This window comes from Helicoverpa zea, chromosome 7, assembly GCF_022581195.2.
Source record: "Helicoverpa zea isolate HzStark_Cry1AcR chromosome 7, ilHelZeax1.1, whole genome shotgun sequence".
In the NCBI taxonomy this organism is placed as follows: Eukaryota; Metazoa; Arthropoda; class Insecta; order Lepidoptera; family Noctuidae; genus Helicoverpa; species Helicoverpa zea.
In genome coordinates, this window is record NC_061458.1 from 2,290,337 (window position 1) to 2,307,161 (window position 16,825).

The 16,825-nt window shown below is 36.5% G+C and overlaps 1 protein-coding gene across 2 annotated transcripts; it reads right to left on the reverse strand.

Annotated features, from left to right (window-relative positions):
- Window positions 1-201: 201 nt before the first annotated feature.
- LOC124631728 (bolA-like protein DDB_G0274169) lies at window positions 202-1,119 on the reverse strand. 2 transcript variants are annotated; one of them, XM_047166295.1, is made up of 3 exons: window positions 942-1,119; window positions 663-883; window positions 202-421 (listed from the first exon to the last, which is right to left on the reverse strand). In XM_047166295.1, the coding sequence occupies exons 1-3, from the start codon at window positions 961-963 to the stop codon at window positions 272-274; spliced, it is 393 nt and encodes a 130-aa protein (XP_047022251.1). In that variant the 5' UTR covers window positions 964-1,119; the 3' UTR covers window positions 202-271. The 2 variants fall into 2 exon arrangements, with proteins under 2 accessions (XP_047022251.1, XP_047022252.1); XM_047166296.1 differs by having other exon boundaries at window positions 663-865; window positions 942-1,118.
- Between the last annotated feature and the right edge of the window lie 15,706 nt (window positions 1,120-16,825).

Consider the following 16,825-nt stretch of genomic DNA (forward strand, 5'->3'; position numbering starts at 1 on the left):
CTACTAGATGTTCGCTGCTCTTAGAACCAGCTAGACTGTGTACCAAATTTTATCTAAATTGGTTCAGTAGTTTTGACTGTAAGTAGTGTAATTTAATTGTTTAATATTTAGGCACTGTTTTAACATTGTTGCTCTGTTAGCATTATATGATGCAAAGCTTAGAGTTCTCTTATTGGAAAAACATTAAAAAAAAAGAAGTAATTTGGTATGTACTAAATAATGTAATTTATTACTAAAATGTAAGTCATAAATTAAATTACTGTATTCAAGACTACTTTCCAAATCCACCTTTACAGTTTGGGCTGCTTTCCACAACTTTGTCACTCTTTTCCCATTGCTCGGGAGTTTTGGCTACAATGGATAGTGCATGGACACCACTCTGCAGCTCATCTTTTAAGAGGTCATTCACTAAGCGGTGTCTCTGAAATAAACAATTTGTTCTTTTTAGAAGTTATAAGAATCTATCAGTACTACTTCCTAGCTAATCATAGAAAATGGAACAACATTGAGCCCTCTTGCCCCACCGCGGCCAACATCTGGAGCTTGGCATTCACACAAGTTATTGTATGGAATAATCATATCTATCTTACTATATTGTATTCTATATGGTAAGTTCGAGAGGGTTCCTCTAGCTATACAATAAATCCTGTAGATTACAGTACCTTAATTAATGGCAATCCCTCAAATTTATCAGAAACAACGACTACTTTGAAGTGTGTCTCGGCTCCTTTGGGCACGTTATGCATGTAGGACTCGTTGATGACATCCAAATGTTTAGCCTCCAGGAAATGCGACAATTTGCTTCTTATTGTACTCTCCACCACTCCAGACATGGCAGACATATTTCTGTGGATCCGGTGTACACCTGAAACTTTTACAATGCCTACAAGAAACTAGAACTTTCCCGTTTGTTTCACAATTTATAACCTCAATTATCTTACCCGGTCTCAATAAGATACTCATAGATTTAATTATATTTTTGTGACGGTCTTGCTATCTATAAATTATTCAGTTGGAACGTTTATTTCGTATATCCTCGCGAAAATAAAGACGTAAATATTTATTTTTCCGAACAGCTGTGACAACAAACGAAATGTCACTTTAACAAGTGACAACATTTGAATTTGACACAGTTCTTGCGTTCTGAAAAAGGTTTTGAACTTGTAAAATTAATATAGTAAAAAGTTCAAGCTTGTATTTCTCTATATTGTAATAATATGCAGAGGCAACCTGCAGGATTATCATGAAGCAAAAGCTGACGCTGAGTGGGAGCAGAAACAATAACGGCAGTGGAAACCGGTGATAAAAAAAAGATTTTCATTGTTTTTCACAAGGTCGATTAAGACGAGACGTGAAAAAGAGCTAATTTAATTAGCCCACCTTCAATAAACGGTTTTAAGTTAGGTACATATTGACTTTGATTTGCGAAGTTTGTGGTCTGAGGTTAGTTTTGCTTTTAAACCAGTCTGAGAGTTTAAGTATATAGAAGAATACATCTCCGGTGAGCTTCAGACACCAGTACTCGCCTTCCTACCCCTTACTTTATGGCTAGTTTTGGAGCACCCACCACACCGCCAATAAGAGTGCTCTGCAGCCCATTAATTAGTCAAAGTAAACAAATAGATAGATATTGCCGAAAGTTTTATAAAAGACAAACAAACAAAAACCCGAACCTACCAAAAACGTGATCACGGAAGCAATTACCACGTTCATGAAAATTTATTGTTATTTGTTTATCAAGCTAATTGCGCCCGAATACAAACAACAACTAAACGCAATAACAGCGGTAAAAGGAAATATCAAATAAAAGTTTATATGCGTATTTCCAACAAAACTATAGGTAGGCAGTTATAAATCGTCCCCACCGTCGAAATAATAACTTGCTCTAGATTTTTTATTGGTTTTGATGGATTGATTTTTCATTGGATATTGGCAGTGAGTTTGTTTTCGCACTCCCCCCCATTCCTATTCGAGTGATACATCGTGCCATCAAATAATATCCGCTTTTCTTTTTCACTTTTGTTGTGTCACAGATTTTGTTATAGGTAAGTTAATGTTATGTTTGTGAATTAATTTTTTTATATTATTTGTTTTATACAAATATTGTGCTTACGTAACGGTTTTCATATTACAACATAAAAATAGAGAATGAACATCATAGGAATGTAAATAAGTAGAGCTGTCTGCTTTACCTATTGTTTCTAAGTAATGAAAATAAATGTCACACTAACGCTTATTAATGCGACGTAACATTATTTATTATGAAACGTAAGATAAGATAGGGGAGGTGTTTTACTAATGGGATTATAGGATTTAATGCAGCAACCCCTTTGGTAATAAACATAACAGAAGCGTATCAGTCTTGTTACGCAGACAGACGGATTTTCACGCATATCCAAGTACCTAGTATAGCTTAGTTTAGATAGGTATCCACGCCTTTAGCGCATTTTAGTGAGTATTTACCTATAATGAAGATGGAAACACAAAAAACATAGAAGTAGGTGGTTAATGCAAACCCTACGAATATTGCAGTTGCCAGGTTATCGGCATTAATAAGCGAACCTCCTTTCGTACGTCGAATAAAAACAAAACCTAGATAAGCAACTAGTGTTGAAAATTCGAAGAAATAAAAATCTTTTAACGCGATCCGTTCCTTACAACAATTATAACACTAGTTAATATCGCTCACGAAGGCTTGGAGTTCGTGCTATTGCGCTTTTAACGCTGTTGCTTATCGACTTGAGATCTCCGTGGTGCCCCACTGCAGCAAAACTAATGTTTATACCCTGGCAACACTGGCTTCAAATGTTACAATATCATACTATTATTACAGACCCGTTTTACAGCCGAATCGTTAATGCGATTACGTGAAAATTTTGTTGCGTGGTTCAACTTTGTACTTTAGTTAATTTTGGACCTTTGTGAGGTTGTTGAACTCGGATATTAACAGCCTAATTTATATTGTGTTTACCCTTGTATACGTAAAATAAGCTAGTTCCTACCTAATTACTGGAAAATGACTTGATTCGCAGATCGTTGTTGTTTTCCTACGCTAACCGTCACGCGAACAAAAAAGTATCGTGTAAACAACACTAACCAAGCGAATAGACTTTACAACAATGATATACACTCGTGTAACCAAACATAATATCCCATTATTAACACCATATAAGTCCCACATTTGCGGATTATCGCGATCTCCCCTTTATCCTTTACAATGACGGCCCATCGCCCTTCGAGTTTTTGCTTCCCGCGTTTTCTTAGGCACTCCTTCCACCACTTACCCACTAAATGCCATTGAGGCTATCAACACTTCCCCCTTTAATAAAAAACATTAATGATGGGAAATGCCTGCAGCTGAATAAAACGGTTTTAAGCAAGCGTTTAGTTAACTTTAGAGTCAGGGGTTTAATGTCTTTGGTTTATGATGCTTGAGTTTTGAAGGCGAATAAATCGCTCTATGGTTTGTTTGAGGGTTTCAGTTTTTCGTTGCGTGTGAATTAATAATTATGCGCTAGTAAATTAATTATTGTTTATATAGTGTCATTGTACCTATAGGTATCTATCTATAGTCTCTAGTTTAATTCCAAAAATAAGGTTTTACTACAAATAATAGGATGATGCCACACAATAACGTATTATGGATCTCAGATCAAAGATATGGATATGTTATGGACCAAGTGATAAATTGGGCAGTATACATAATGCCCGGTCATTATGAAAAATGCCCAATATGAGAGTGCAATTTGATAATAACTATTTAAATAATCAAATTGACCGGGCACTATACATATTGCCCGTGACCTTTTGGGCAAAGTAATACAAACATATTTAATTTCAATTTTTTTATTGTTATTGCCATTTAATTTAAAATAAACTTAGTATCAAACGCTATGCTAGGACAAGTAGTCCAATTAGGCAGGTCCAACTTCGAGAAAGAGGTCAACCGCTGAATCCAACTCGGCTGGACAGAGTTCGGGAAACTACGCAATGTCTTTTCGTCCGACATGAGGTATGTGCCTCAAGACGAAAGTCTTCAACCAATGTGTGCTACCAGTGATGACTTACGGCACCGAAACGTGGTCTCTCACTATCGGCCTCATCTCAAAGCTCAAAGTCGCTCAACGAGCTATGGAGAGGGCTATGCTCGGTGTTTCTCTACGTGATCGAATCCGAAATGAGGAGATCCGTAGACGAACTAAAGCCACCGATATAGCCCACCGGATTAGCAAGTTGAAGTGGCAATGGGCAGGCCATATTGCTCGCAGAGCAGATGGCCGTTGGGGTCGTAAAGTGCTGGAGTGGAGACCACGGGCTAGCAAGCGCAGCGTAGGACGTCCACCAACGAGGTGGACAGACGACCTTATAAAGGTCGCCGGAAGACGCTGGATGCAGGTCGCCTCCCACAGGTATCTGTGGAGATCTAAGGGGGAGGCCTATGTTCAGCAGTGGACGTCCTATGCCTGAGATGATGAAATATCAAACCACTTAAATAATCAGCCTCATGATTTGGATTAATTATGAAGGACTTCTGCCTTAAAAATTTACTAGTTTTTGCATTTAAAAGCTAAGGAAAGTCATATTAAAAATATAACAAAAAATATTATTAAAAAACAAAAATTTTACAACAAATCTTTGTTTTATAGAAATTACTTATTATTACAAAACAAAATAAACTAAAGTTTAAGCAATAGACTTATTATTTGGCATAATTAATATCTTCTCTTAATAAAAGTCAAATGAAAATATCACCGCGTAAAATATAGCTTTTTTATCAAATTGCCCAACTGTCATGTAGCAATATAATAATGCCCGTGCAATGTGATAAATAATGAAGTTAAGATAGTTATTAATCATGTGGCCCGATAAAGCTAGACATTATTCATAATGCTCGGGCATTATTTATAATGCCCGAATTAATCACATGGTCCATAACAGATATAATGTTTGGTCCACTTTTTATTTACAAGTAAAAATAGCTACTGAACTGTGAATAAGTTTTCACTCAATCGCATGATAGGACGCATATAACGATAACAAATGCTGTGTAGTTTATTTGTAAACTAGGTAATATAATCTGTTATCCAATCAGAATTTTATATCGTCCACTAACGTACCACTGTGCATTTAATGTACCGTAGAACCATTGCAAAAGATTTTTTCAATCAGTATCATTTTTGAAAGATAAATTACGATGTCAATCAGTGGGAAAAACGGATTTTTTACATGAATATTACATGATACAAAATTACATGATAGCCTATTTATTGAGACTAAATAAATGAAATTTCTCAATATTGTTAATGAAGCAAAACGTTCCGTAATGATTTCTCTTTTACCATTACAATTACAGTTCACTCCAAATAATTTTATCACAACTAACATTGATCTACTGTATAACGTATCCTGCGGTATTGACATCGCATATGTATGCATTGTGGCACCATTGCTCGTCAGGTAACTGGCAATTAATATTAACTGCATTGTACCGAACATACAATGTTTTACGCCGGCCTGCCATGCGGATTGTACCAATCGGGACATTTCCGGGTTCATTTAAAAGAGTATTGTTGTTTATTTTGGCTTGATTGTGTGTTCATTAAAAAGGAAACAAAGATTTATGTTATTTTGTAGCAAAAATAGATGAGCCACAAGGCTGTTTAAATAGACTAATATTTTAGTTACATTTGATGTGCATTGTACCTACATACCTATGTATTTCTAATGATAGCACGCTAATTTCGCCAGTCGATCGTGAGTTTATTTAAACAAAATAATACAATTTTAAAAACATACACTCAAACATCACCTTCACGAAAAGAAAAAAAAATACACAAAATGAAATTGAGACGTGAACAAGACCTACTTCAATTACACCCTGTATTGTACGCTCATTTTATTATGTTAATCGACTCGCCAACGCACCACCACACAGGTCGACAGTCTGACAACGACTGACTCCCCACCGCTCGATCCGGTATTTATAACCGAGTGACGTATGCGCACGAGGCGTCATAATAATGACATAACCTATACAATGATGCACATGTACCTGCATACACTACATCTCTCCCTTGTTGTTTTGATTTTAACCTTGTTTCAAAAAGTTCAACAATCAAACTCATAAATATTTTGGTAATTTCTTAAAGATCTATCAAACACCTGCAGCACAACAAAACCACGCTATCAGATCAGTCCACCGATCACACTGCCATCAAACTGATTTACTTTGTTCCGTTTCCATTTCATTTCCCTTTCCATTTAAGGAGACGACAGATATCGGTGATACTGCGGGACACTACATCCCTTCCCTTGTGAAATAAACATAAATAAAAATCCGTCCCTTTGCAGACGGTAACATACCAGCATCTGCTTCAGGCTCAACAAGACAAATTCGTAGCAGTGATATCAGGCCGGCAAGTTTAACTTCAGGTTTTGTAGCCGCTGTTCCGGCCCTGTATTATATCTACACTAGAGATGATCCGTCCATTTGGCAGACATCCCGCCAATCAGTCCATGTGAAATCAAGCAAATCTCAAATATTGCTGTACCTTCAGATAATGAGCACTCATCTTGCTTGGTTCGACTTCACTTAAAACTGATACAGAATGCATTGTTCCAAGGTAAAAGATCGGCATTAGGGTACCTCATCAATGCTTTTCACTCATTCAAAACCGTACGAGCCGTACGAGGAAAGTAATCACATAAGATCGTCCCAATTGAATGGTGACCTAGATGGACTGTTTCCAATTTGATGATGACCATATACTTTGTCACCCATTTAATGGTGACCACATACTTTGTCTCCAATTTAATGGTGACTCCATACTTTGTCACCCATTTAATGGTGACCACATACTTTGTCTCCAATTTAATGGTTTAAATTATAGTTCTATGTACGAGTTAAGTACTTTGTGTGCCTTGTAAGCAAGAGAATGCTAACTCAACTAATTTTGGTAATATGTAGTTTTTAATTTGAGAGTGGAATATCAAAGCCTATCATTATCTCAGCAATGTAACAAACAATCTGGTCTTCAACCCTATTGATCAGCGCTGGTACTTTGCACGTTTCTGCTAGTACACTCGCTGAAATTCTGATATAGGCTTTAAATACCCTACATCAATGTATGTCCAATATCTAGTCAAGAAACTGTAAGCTTCTTAGCATTAAACACTTAACATATGAATACCATACTGCATATAATAGTGCGATAGGAATACTTATATTTCGGTTAGGCATCCAAGAACACTATTATCACCGGACATTGCGTTCTGTAATGTTTGTTTGCTTTTCCTAATGTGGTTTTCAAAAATTTAAGTAGTCAAAGAATTATTATGCTTTGATGGTAAGCTTTTTAGTGTCATGGTTACATATTGATTATAACGAAGGTGTAAAGTAACATTACGAATCAGATTTTAACTAATTAGAACCATATTATGCAACGAACGCACTTTAACAGGTGTCACTAACTTTGCACTATATATTTTGAAGCTGTGACATTCTGCATCACCATAAAATAGAAGAGTCCCTGACCCTCAACTCATGCTCTTCTTCCTTTCAACAAGGTGACAGCAGCTCACAAACAGTTTTCTAGTCGATGCAATTTTCCTTTTGCAAAACAACCGCTAACCTTTCTAAAACATTTGTCTACACATAGATAAATGTGGGATTCTAATTCTATATCTCAATTTCATGAGCAGCTATGCTGCTCTCATGTCATACTTGACCTCATCAATTTGATGATCAGCTTTGTGCTGCTTCCATTTTTAATATTTTACGCTTTTCCAATTTCATGACCGCGTATAGGTAACGTAATATTTTTTTTTTTTTATGTAAGTATAGTTGGCTGCATAAGTATGTTTATAGTTTCGTTCAAAAGCGCTTACCCTTTATTGCAGCTGACTTTATCTACGTTGTTTTAGCTAGACAACCAGAATATAAAAATATTATTATCTTTTATAGGGACAGCACCCAAGTAAATTTTTAAACGATTTGGTGACTAAGGGCAATTTTACTTCCTATACTTTAAGGAACACTTACTCAGATTATATATTGCAGTAGGACTTAGGAACTTAATAATATTTTAGTTATTATTAACCAAATGTCGACGCAACTGTGTAGTTTAATTAGCACAAAAGAGTAATAAATGTCGATAAATGTAAATAGTGATAAAGTTCTTTACCTCTCGTGCGAGTCCAATTGTCTTACGGTAACCTAAGATTGGTGTTCTAAGATCAATTATTATTAACCCTAACGCTATGGACACAAGACATTATTTTGTTAATAGATATCCATCCCACCACCCATATGGATCTTATCTTATGGGATGGGTTGAGGAAATTACACAACTTTATATTACAAGTAGGTGTGCACTTCAAGAATATATTAATGTGATGATTTATTAACTTGAGATCAATAAATGGATTCTATTTCATATACGTTCATATAATAATAATAATAATAAGCCCCGCAGGGCATCTGAGGCGGATGACGGGGAGTAGCGACCCCGCGGGGCTATATATCCGAGTGCTCCAGGGAGAGTATACTGTCCCCCACCTCCGGCTTGCCGGAGTGAAGCATGACGGGGGATAGGTCTCCCGCCTCTTGGCTTGCCTTCATCGGCCGGTCAGAGTGGAGTCGCTAGAGCAAGGTTAGTCCTGCTCGGAGGGTAGGTGCCTCGTGGTAAGTGGCGAGTGGGCCGGTGATGCTGGACCCACAGGGAGCGCGTGATCTGCGTTTAAAGTCCGCCGAGGTATCCTCACCCTTCTCAGCCGCTCATGTCCCTGTTGCCCTCTTGTTGCTTTTCAGTGACTGATTCCCGGGGGCCCAGTAAGTGAGTTGGCGAGTCTCCACCTGCCATTTTAACATGTATTTAATACATTGTCATCGGCAGGTGCCATAGTTCCCGTAGTTTCCCCATTCCTAGTCCATTAGCATCCCATCACAATAGCCTAAGTAGTTTTTATCCATAGTTAGCAATAGTTTAGCACAGAACCGGGGATTGTTCTTGGGTACATTTCTATAGTGTATACAGGGATAATCGTCGGTTTTGTGTTACCATTTCATTAAAGTTGTCTCAAAAGGGCTTCAGCGTGTTGGCTTCGGCCCCACGTTCGCCTTCCAAAAATCCGGGACTCTGTAGTCCCGTGGTCGGTTAGAGACATACAAAAATAATAATAATAAGCCTTTATTTGTTTCCTTGACTTAATCCTATTACATAAGTATTTTAAAATATATAAAAAAAAGTTTGACTTATGCGTAATATAAAAAGTTAAAAAAAAGTAATAATGCTAAATTTAATATTAAGTCATGGCCCCTCTCGGGTATAGGCCTCCTCCAACTGTTTCCAATGTACTCTATCTCTTGCTGTATCCATCCAGTTGTCTCCTGCTACCTTTCGTAGATCATCAGTCCAACGGTCTATAGGTCTGCCTCTAGCTCTCTTGCCTGTTGGACCTTTCCATATTGTGACGAGTTTCGTCCATCGTTCACCCTTCGTTCGTATCATGTGGCCAGCCCATTTCCACTTCAACCGCATTGCATGCGTTACCGCATTTATAACTTTGGTTTTGCGCCTTATAACGCTGCTTCTTTGTTTATCTTTGAGCTTTAGGCCTAGAATGCTTCTCTCCATAGAGCGCTGGCATGTGCGTATTTTTGTTTTCGTGTATTTATTGTAGATCCAGGTCTGTGCTCCGTATGTCAGGCATGGTAGTATACATGAGTCCATGACTTTTTTCTTAAGATATAATGGAAGTTTTGATTTTAATGTTTCTTTCAGGCTCCAGAACTTTTTCCAAGCCATATTAATTCTTCTGTCTAGTTCATCTTTATGCCGTGTGTTTTTAAATGAAATGAGCTTTCCTAGATATATATAGCTATCGACATATTCGATTGGTGTTTGGTTTACTATAATGGGGGGTTTGTATACTGTTTGTAGCTACTTTAGTCTTAGAGGTGTTTAGTTGTAGACCAATGGTATTGCTAGAGTCACTTAAATCTGTAAGCATTTTTTCAAGTTGTTTTGATGACGTCGAGAAAAGGACTATATCGTCGGCAAATCTTAAGTTGCTGAGGAACTTGCCGTTTATATCTATTCCTTTTCCTTCCCACTGTAAACCCTTCATTATATTTTGTAGGACTGCAATAAACAGTTTGGGTGAGAGTGGATCTCCTTGTTTCACACCTCTGCGTATATAAATTGTTGGTCCTAGTCTATCGAGCTTCACACGACTTGTGCTTTTTGCATATATGTTTTTGATTATATTTATGTATATATTCGGAATGTTTTGATGTTTCAGTGCCTGCCAAATGCTCTCGTGTGATATGGAGTCAAATGCTTTCGCATAATCTACATACGCTAGGTAGAGCGGGGTCTTAAATTCTTGATATTTTTCCACTATTTGCTCTAGCGTATGGATATGGTCAATAGTTGAGAACCCTGGTCTGAATCCTGCCTGTTCTTTCGTTTGGTGTTTCTCTATATCTACTTCTATCCTTTTTTCTAGACACATTGCGAATAATTTATACATTGTTGGGAGTAGACTTATTGGGCGGTAGTTGCCAATATCCGTTGGATCACCTTTCTTGTATAATAGAGTTATTCTTGATTCCGCCCATTTTTGGGGGATCTTTTGTGCTTCCAATATTTTATTGAACAATATGATTAGGTGCGGAGTTAATATATGTTTTCCAATTTTTAAGGCTTCGTTAGGAATATTGTCGAATCCTGGGCTTTTCTCGTTCTTTAATTTGTCAATAGTTTTTATTATTTCAGTAGCGTTAAAAAGTTGAATAGGACTATTTATTTCCCAGTTATAACTCTGGCTCTCTTCTTGCAACAATGCTTGTTCGTGGTTGTAGTTTTTATCGTGGTACAAGTTTTTGTAGAAATCGGAGGCTATTTTAACTAGATCCTCACGTGTTTGTAAAGGTTTTGTAGTTTTATTTGACTGTAGGCTTGATATCCACTTTTTATCTTGGTTTAACTGTTTGTGTGCTTTCTTCTGACTTCCTGTTTTTAGGAGGTTTTTCTCTATTATTTTTAGCTTATAATCCTGGTAATCTTGTTTCAATTGTTTATTTGTAGTTTTAAAGAGTGTAGATAGTTCCTTTCTTTGTTTCTGTGTCTTACGTGATACATGTAGTAGTTCTGAGCGTTTTTTGATAAGTTCTTTCGTTTCGTTTGATATTATATGTTGTTTCGGTTTTTCTGTAGTAATTTCGTTGTAACTTTGGTGTATACAAGTTTCTAATTTTGAGTAGAATGTCTCTATATTGTCAACATCTTCCCAATATACATTTTCTATTTTATTCGTTAGATTTGATAAGTACTTTGTTTGGTTTTGTAGGTTTGATAAGTAGGATGTGGCTCTACCAAAATTTGTTCTGCATTTCTTTTGCTTTATATTAATTTGTATTGTGGCTCTTACAAGTCGATGATCGCTTGCAAAAGTGTTGTTATTTAAGATTTCTATATTTTGGAAAAGCTTTGGGTAGGTACTCATAATATAATCTATTTGGTTTCTTGTTTGTTTGTCTGGTGTGATCCACGTCCATAGGTTATTAATCTTCTTTTTGAATATAGAGTTGATTATAGTAAAGTTATTTTCAATTGCATATTGCACCAATCTGTCGCCTCTTTGGTTTCTAATGCCGTGGCAAAAGGGCCCGATGATAGAGTTTTCTTCATTTTTTCTTTGACCTATTTTGGCATTAAGATCACCCATAATTATTTCTTTGCCATTTGTAAGGCTTCTAGCATGATTTATTTGGTCATAGAAGGTATTTATCTCCTCTTCTGTTGCGTCTTGAGTGGGAGCGTAAACTTGTATGATGGCTATTTTTATGTTTTCAAATTTAAGATTTAGAAGGCAAACTCTCTCGGATATTCCTATGTAATTGTCTATATTCATTTTGTATTGTTTTTTAATTAAAAATCCAACTCCGTGTTGTCCTTTTGGTTTGCCTGTATAGCAAAATATATAATTTTCATCTTCTATGATATCGTTTCCGCTTCTTCTTACTTCAGAGAGTCCAATGATGTCATGCTTGATATTAGTAAGGGAGTATTTTAATAGTTCCATTTGTATAGGTTTAAGTAGAGATCTAACGTTGTAAGTACATATATATATATTTTGGTTTGTTGGAGGGTTGTAGTCTTTGTCTCCCGCGGTGACAAGCCGTGTTGGGAGGCTGAGAGAGGGAGGCGTTAGTTGCTACTTCTCTTGATTTTGATTGTCGCCTTGCATTGTGGATTGATCTTTCTTTTGGTAGGAGAGAACAGGAGCTTTTATAAGATAGTTGTTCATATTGTTAGTTTTATTAATTTTATTTGGTTGGTTTGTACTTTGTTCTTTGTGTTTTAGAGTTTTCGTTGTAGTTTCCGGTGATTCAGATAAGTTTCTCTTTTTATTTTGATATTCTTGTGGTACTTTGTGTTCATCTTGTTTTTTATCGTTATCATTATTTATTATAATAAGTTTATCGTATTTGAGGAACGCTTTTCTCCCTTTTTTTCTCTCCTTCTCGGCTTCTAATTGTAATTCTTTTCGTTTTTTTAGGACATCCAGGGGGTAATCTTCTTTAATATAGTAGGGTGTTGATTCTAGTAGTTTCTTATTTTGCTGTATTTTTATTTTTAATCCCATCGTTTGTAAAGTTACAATAATTGGTCTTATCTTTTCCCCTTTTTTTCCTAGCCTTCTTACATGTTCTATACAGTTGTTGTCACACTGTATTTTTAAAGTATTTCTTATTATATCTAGAATGGTTTTCTCTAGGTTATGGTAGCTTTTTTCGTTTTCTTCAACTCCAAAAAATATTAAGTTTTTCCTTCTATTGAATCTTTCCAAATTGTCTATGGCAGCTTTTTGGTTTTCTAAATTTTGTTCTATTTGTTCATTTTTTATTTCCAATTGTGTGATTTTGTCATTGACTGTGTTAATTATGGTATTTTTTAATTCTTCTTTCATGTTTTGCATGTCAACCTTCTGCTGTCTGACTTCTTCTTGTAGACTGATAAGTATGTTCTTGATGTCCTCCATATTTCACAGCAATAACAGTAGTAGCGCCCTCTTTGGGTGGTCTGTGGAGAGTTATCGATTGCTAGTAAGGTTTTCTCTTATCTATCAGGTTCTTAGTATTTAGTTCTTCGTTAGTCTGATAGATGGCGTGAGTAGTTAAAATGGATGGATACTGAACTAGATGGCGTTTTTATACAGACTGGTCGATGACAAATACGTACGATGATTGTGCATATATTTTGAGGTTATTATGTGTTACTTTTTTCTTAAGTTCCACTGAAATTCCACTAAAGTTTGTGCTATCACGGTTATTTAACAGCTTTTTAGTAATTAATTGTTCAGGGTTATTCTAATTTGTCCGTAATAGGCACTTCACCAGTTCATGAAATATTTTGTTGTTGTGGTCTTTTTCACTATTTTTTCCAGACACTTCACTTTAGATTGTTCACTTGTTATTTCCACAGATTGTCTCGCAGTTTATTTATATATTTTATGCGCTTCCACAGCGAAAATTCACTTTTAACTATTTTAAAACAATTAATTTTACGGAGTCGATGTTTACTATGACACAGTAGCGCCCTCTCGTACGTTCATATATGGTTATGTTATTCGCCCCTATGGAAGCATATTCTTCCACAACTCTCAATGTACTTATACTGCTTATTGGTACTGCAATACTGTAAAACATAATTTGCAAATAACAATATTATAATGAGGGCCACTTTGTTAAACTATTTGTAAACACCAATGTAAATCAATAAAAAAGAGGCTAAGATACCAATTAAAATTCATTCAAGCCTGAATCTTGAAGGTTTTAAAAGCACCCGCAATCATCAACTTTTGAGAACTTGATTGCAACAATCATCCATGAGCTAATCATCATTAGACAGTTCCCAGAGTAAGTATCTACATTGGAACTCCTTCCAGGTATCATCCTTAAAAGATTTTTTGTCACAGATGAGAAGGCCCAGTTGGGTAAATGATGATGATGTCCTCCTAGCCGATTATCGGCTACGGCGGCTGTACTCACGTAAGGGGATTAGCCAACTGCGCAGGACATATTATAGTGCACAAGCATTTGCGCAGACACAGGTGCACTCACTGTTCCTTCACTCTCATAACCCGATGGGACGGCAATCCGACACGACCGGAAAGAGATCAGGCGCAGGACCGACATTTACGTGCTTTCCGATGCACGGGTGTATCAATCACCAACTTCCAGGCCCGACCCGGGAATCGAACCCGAGACCTCGTGCTCAGCAGCCGCGCTTGCGACAGCTAGACCAACGAGGCAGTTGGGTAGATAAAGTAGCATTGTCAAATAAATCACAGATTGCTCCAATGCTTAGTTCCATATTCTTTTGATCTAAGAGTTTTATATCAACCTAAAGTACTGAAATTACAATTGTGAGCTAGCATGTTTACCAAAGATTCTATCTATTGAATACCAAAATTTTGATCCACATTTTCCAGCTAGTATTGCTGCTTGTATGCTGTTCTACTGTTCTGTATCTTCTGGAATATCTCTGTTGTATAACAACCTCTTTAATACAGCAAAATAAAGTAAAAGTATTGAAATTATACCTAGGGTGACTGAGCAACTGTTATAATTAACACTATTATGGGTAGGCAACCCACTAGAGGTGTTGATGGACTTGGATGTTGTGCATAGGTGAATACATACCCGTATAGCTGGGCGAGTTCTTCAACATCCATGGCCAACCCACTACGGTCCCTCAATGTGCTGTTTGTTTAACTAGATACCTAGCACATGTTTGTCATTTGTAGAACCGTTGAGTATATAACCCACCAGTTTGTTCTTGTAATATCCTCTATATTGCAAGCACTTGAATTAAGTTAGTTAAGTACCAGAACAATATAGCAGGTATAAGTTGTTGACTAGACTCTGAGAAGTTAAGTTTGGAAGCTTTTTATGATCCAAATCACCGGGCACAGAAAATATAAAAATTATCAAGATTTACTATTTAGTTGTTGCAGTAGTTGACAACTATCGCCAGATAATTTATGCGTGTACAGTCAATTGAATGACCAGTAGACGTTCACTACCGTTAACTGTCAAGCTGTCACTTTAATGACCAGTAGATATAGACTACTGCCAACTGTCAAGCTGTCAATTTAATGACCAGTAGATATAGACTACTGCCACCTGTCAAGCTGTCAATTTAATGACCAGTAGATATAGACTACTGCCAACTGTCAAGCTGTCAATTTAATGACCAGTAGATATAGACTACTGCCAACTGTCAAGCTGTCAATTTAATGACCAGTAGATATAGACTACTGCCAACTGCCAAGCTGTCAATTTAATGACCAGTAGATATACACTACTGCCAACCATCAAGCTGTCAATTCAATGCCCAGTAGATATAGACTACTGCCAACAATCAGGCTGTCAATTTAATGACCAGTAGATACACACTACTGCCAACCATCAAGCTGTCAATTCAATGACCAGTAGATATAGACTACTGCCAACAATCAGGCTGTCAATTTAATGACCAGTAGAAACACACTACTGCCAACTGCCAAGCTGTCAATCTAATGACCAGTAGATACACGCTACTGCCAACTGCCAAGCTGTCAATCTAATGACCAGTAGATATACACTACTGCTAACCGTCAAGCTGTCAATTTAATGACCAGCAGATTTTTGGAATAGAATAGGTCTTTATTTGCTTAGAATGCAGGCACTTACAAAATAGGATTGTAAACAACATAATAAGATCCGTGTACATTCCGCCTTGTTGGCATGCAAGCACAACAATTATTAAACACAATTGATTATAAGGCAAATAGGTTATTGTATTATATCCTCTAGGAAATCCCACCACTGCTAAAGTCGTCTTGACGACAATTCAACAACCAGCAACTTTATATTGCTTCCAATAAATGCCTATTATTGAATAAACTTTGATGCAGGTTTAAGAATGAGTAAACTGATCACCAAGTAATGATTTTGTATTATAAATTACTCATTTGATAAATATTAACACCTGCAATAAATATTGCTACTTCCATTAGAATTGTAACAAGGTAAACTTAAACAAAGAATTACGTAAAAAGATTAAAATTTGTTTGCAATTCGGGTGATACATACATGAACATAAAAGTTATGTATACTTTGTCATTCTACTCTCTTCCCTTCCTTCTTTCCTTTTGCTCTTTTTAATATGATTGAATATTAACATCGGTCAGAGGTTACTTGTTGTCAAAGCTTATTTAGCATACATTAATTTGGTATAGGTATGAATAGGACAAATTATTTAGTATAACCTTGTATATCAAATATTTTTCTGGATCACAGAACTAATAGGTAGTTGAAAATTATAAAAATTAGATAATAGGTAACTGTTGGTCCAAACACTCACGGTTTTATCCTCGTCGCCAATGTATTGTACGCTCATTTTATTATGTTAATCGACTCGCCAACGCACCACCACACAGGTCGACAGTCTGACAACGACTGACTCCCCACCGCTCGATCCGGTATTTATAACCGAGTGACGTATGCGCACGAGGCGTCATAATAATGACATAACCTATACAATGATGCACATGTACCTGCATACACTACACACCCATCCCGAACAAATTACGGAAAAAAAAGTATAATGTATGAAGGATCCAAACTATATAATAAATTACCTAAATATATCGCAGAGTCCAAATCCATAACTACTTTTAAAAAACTACTCAAGCAGCATATCATAAAAAATGTACATTCCCCATAATAATTTCAAGCCACATCCAGCCATCGTTTATCTGTGTTGAACGGAAT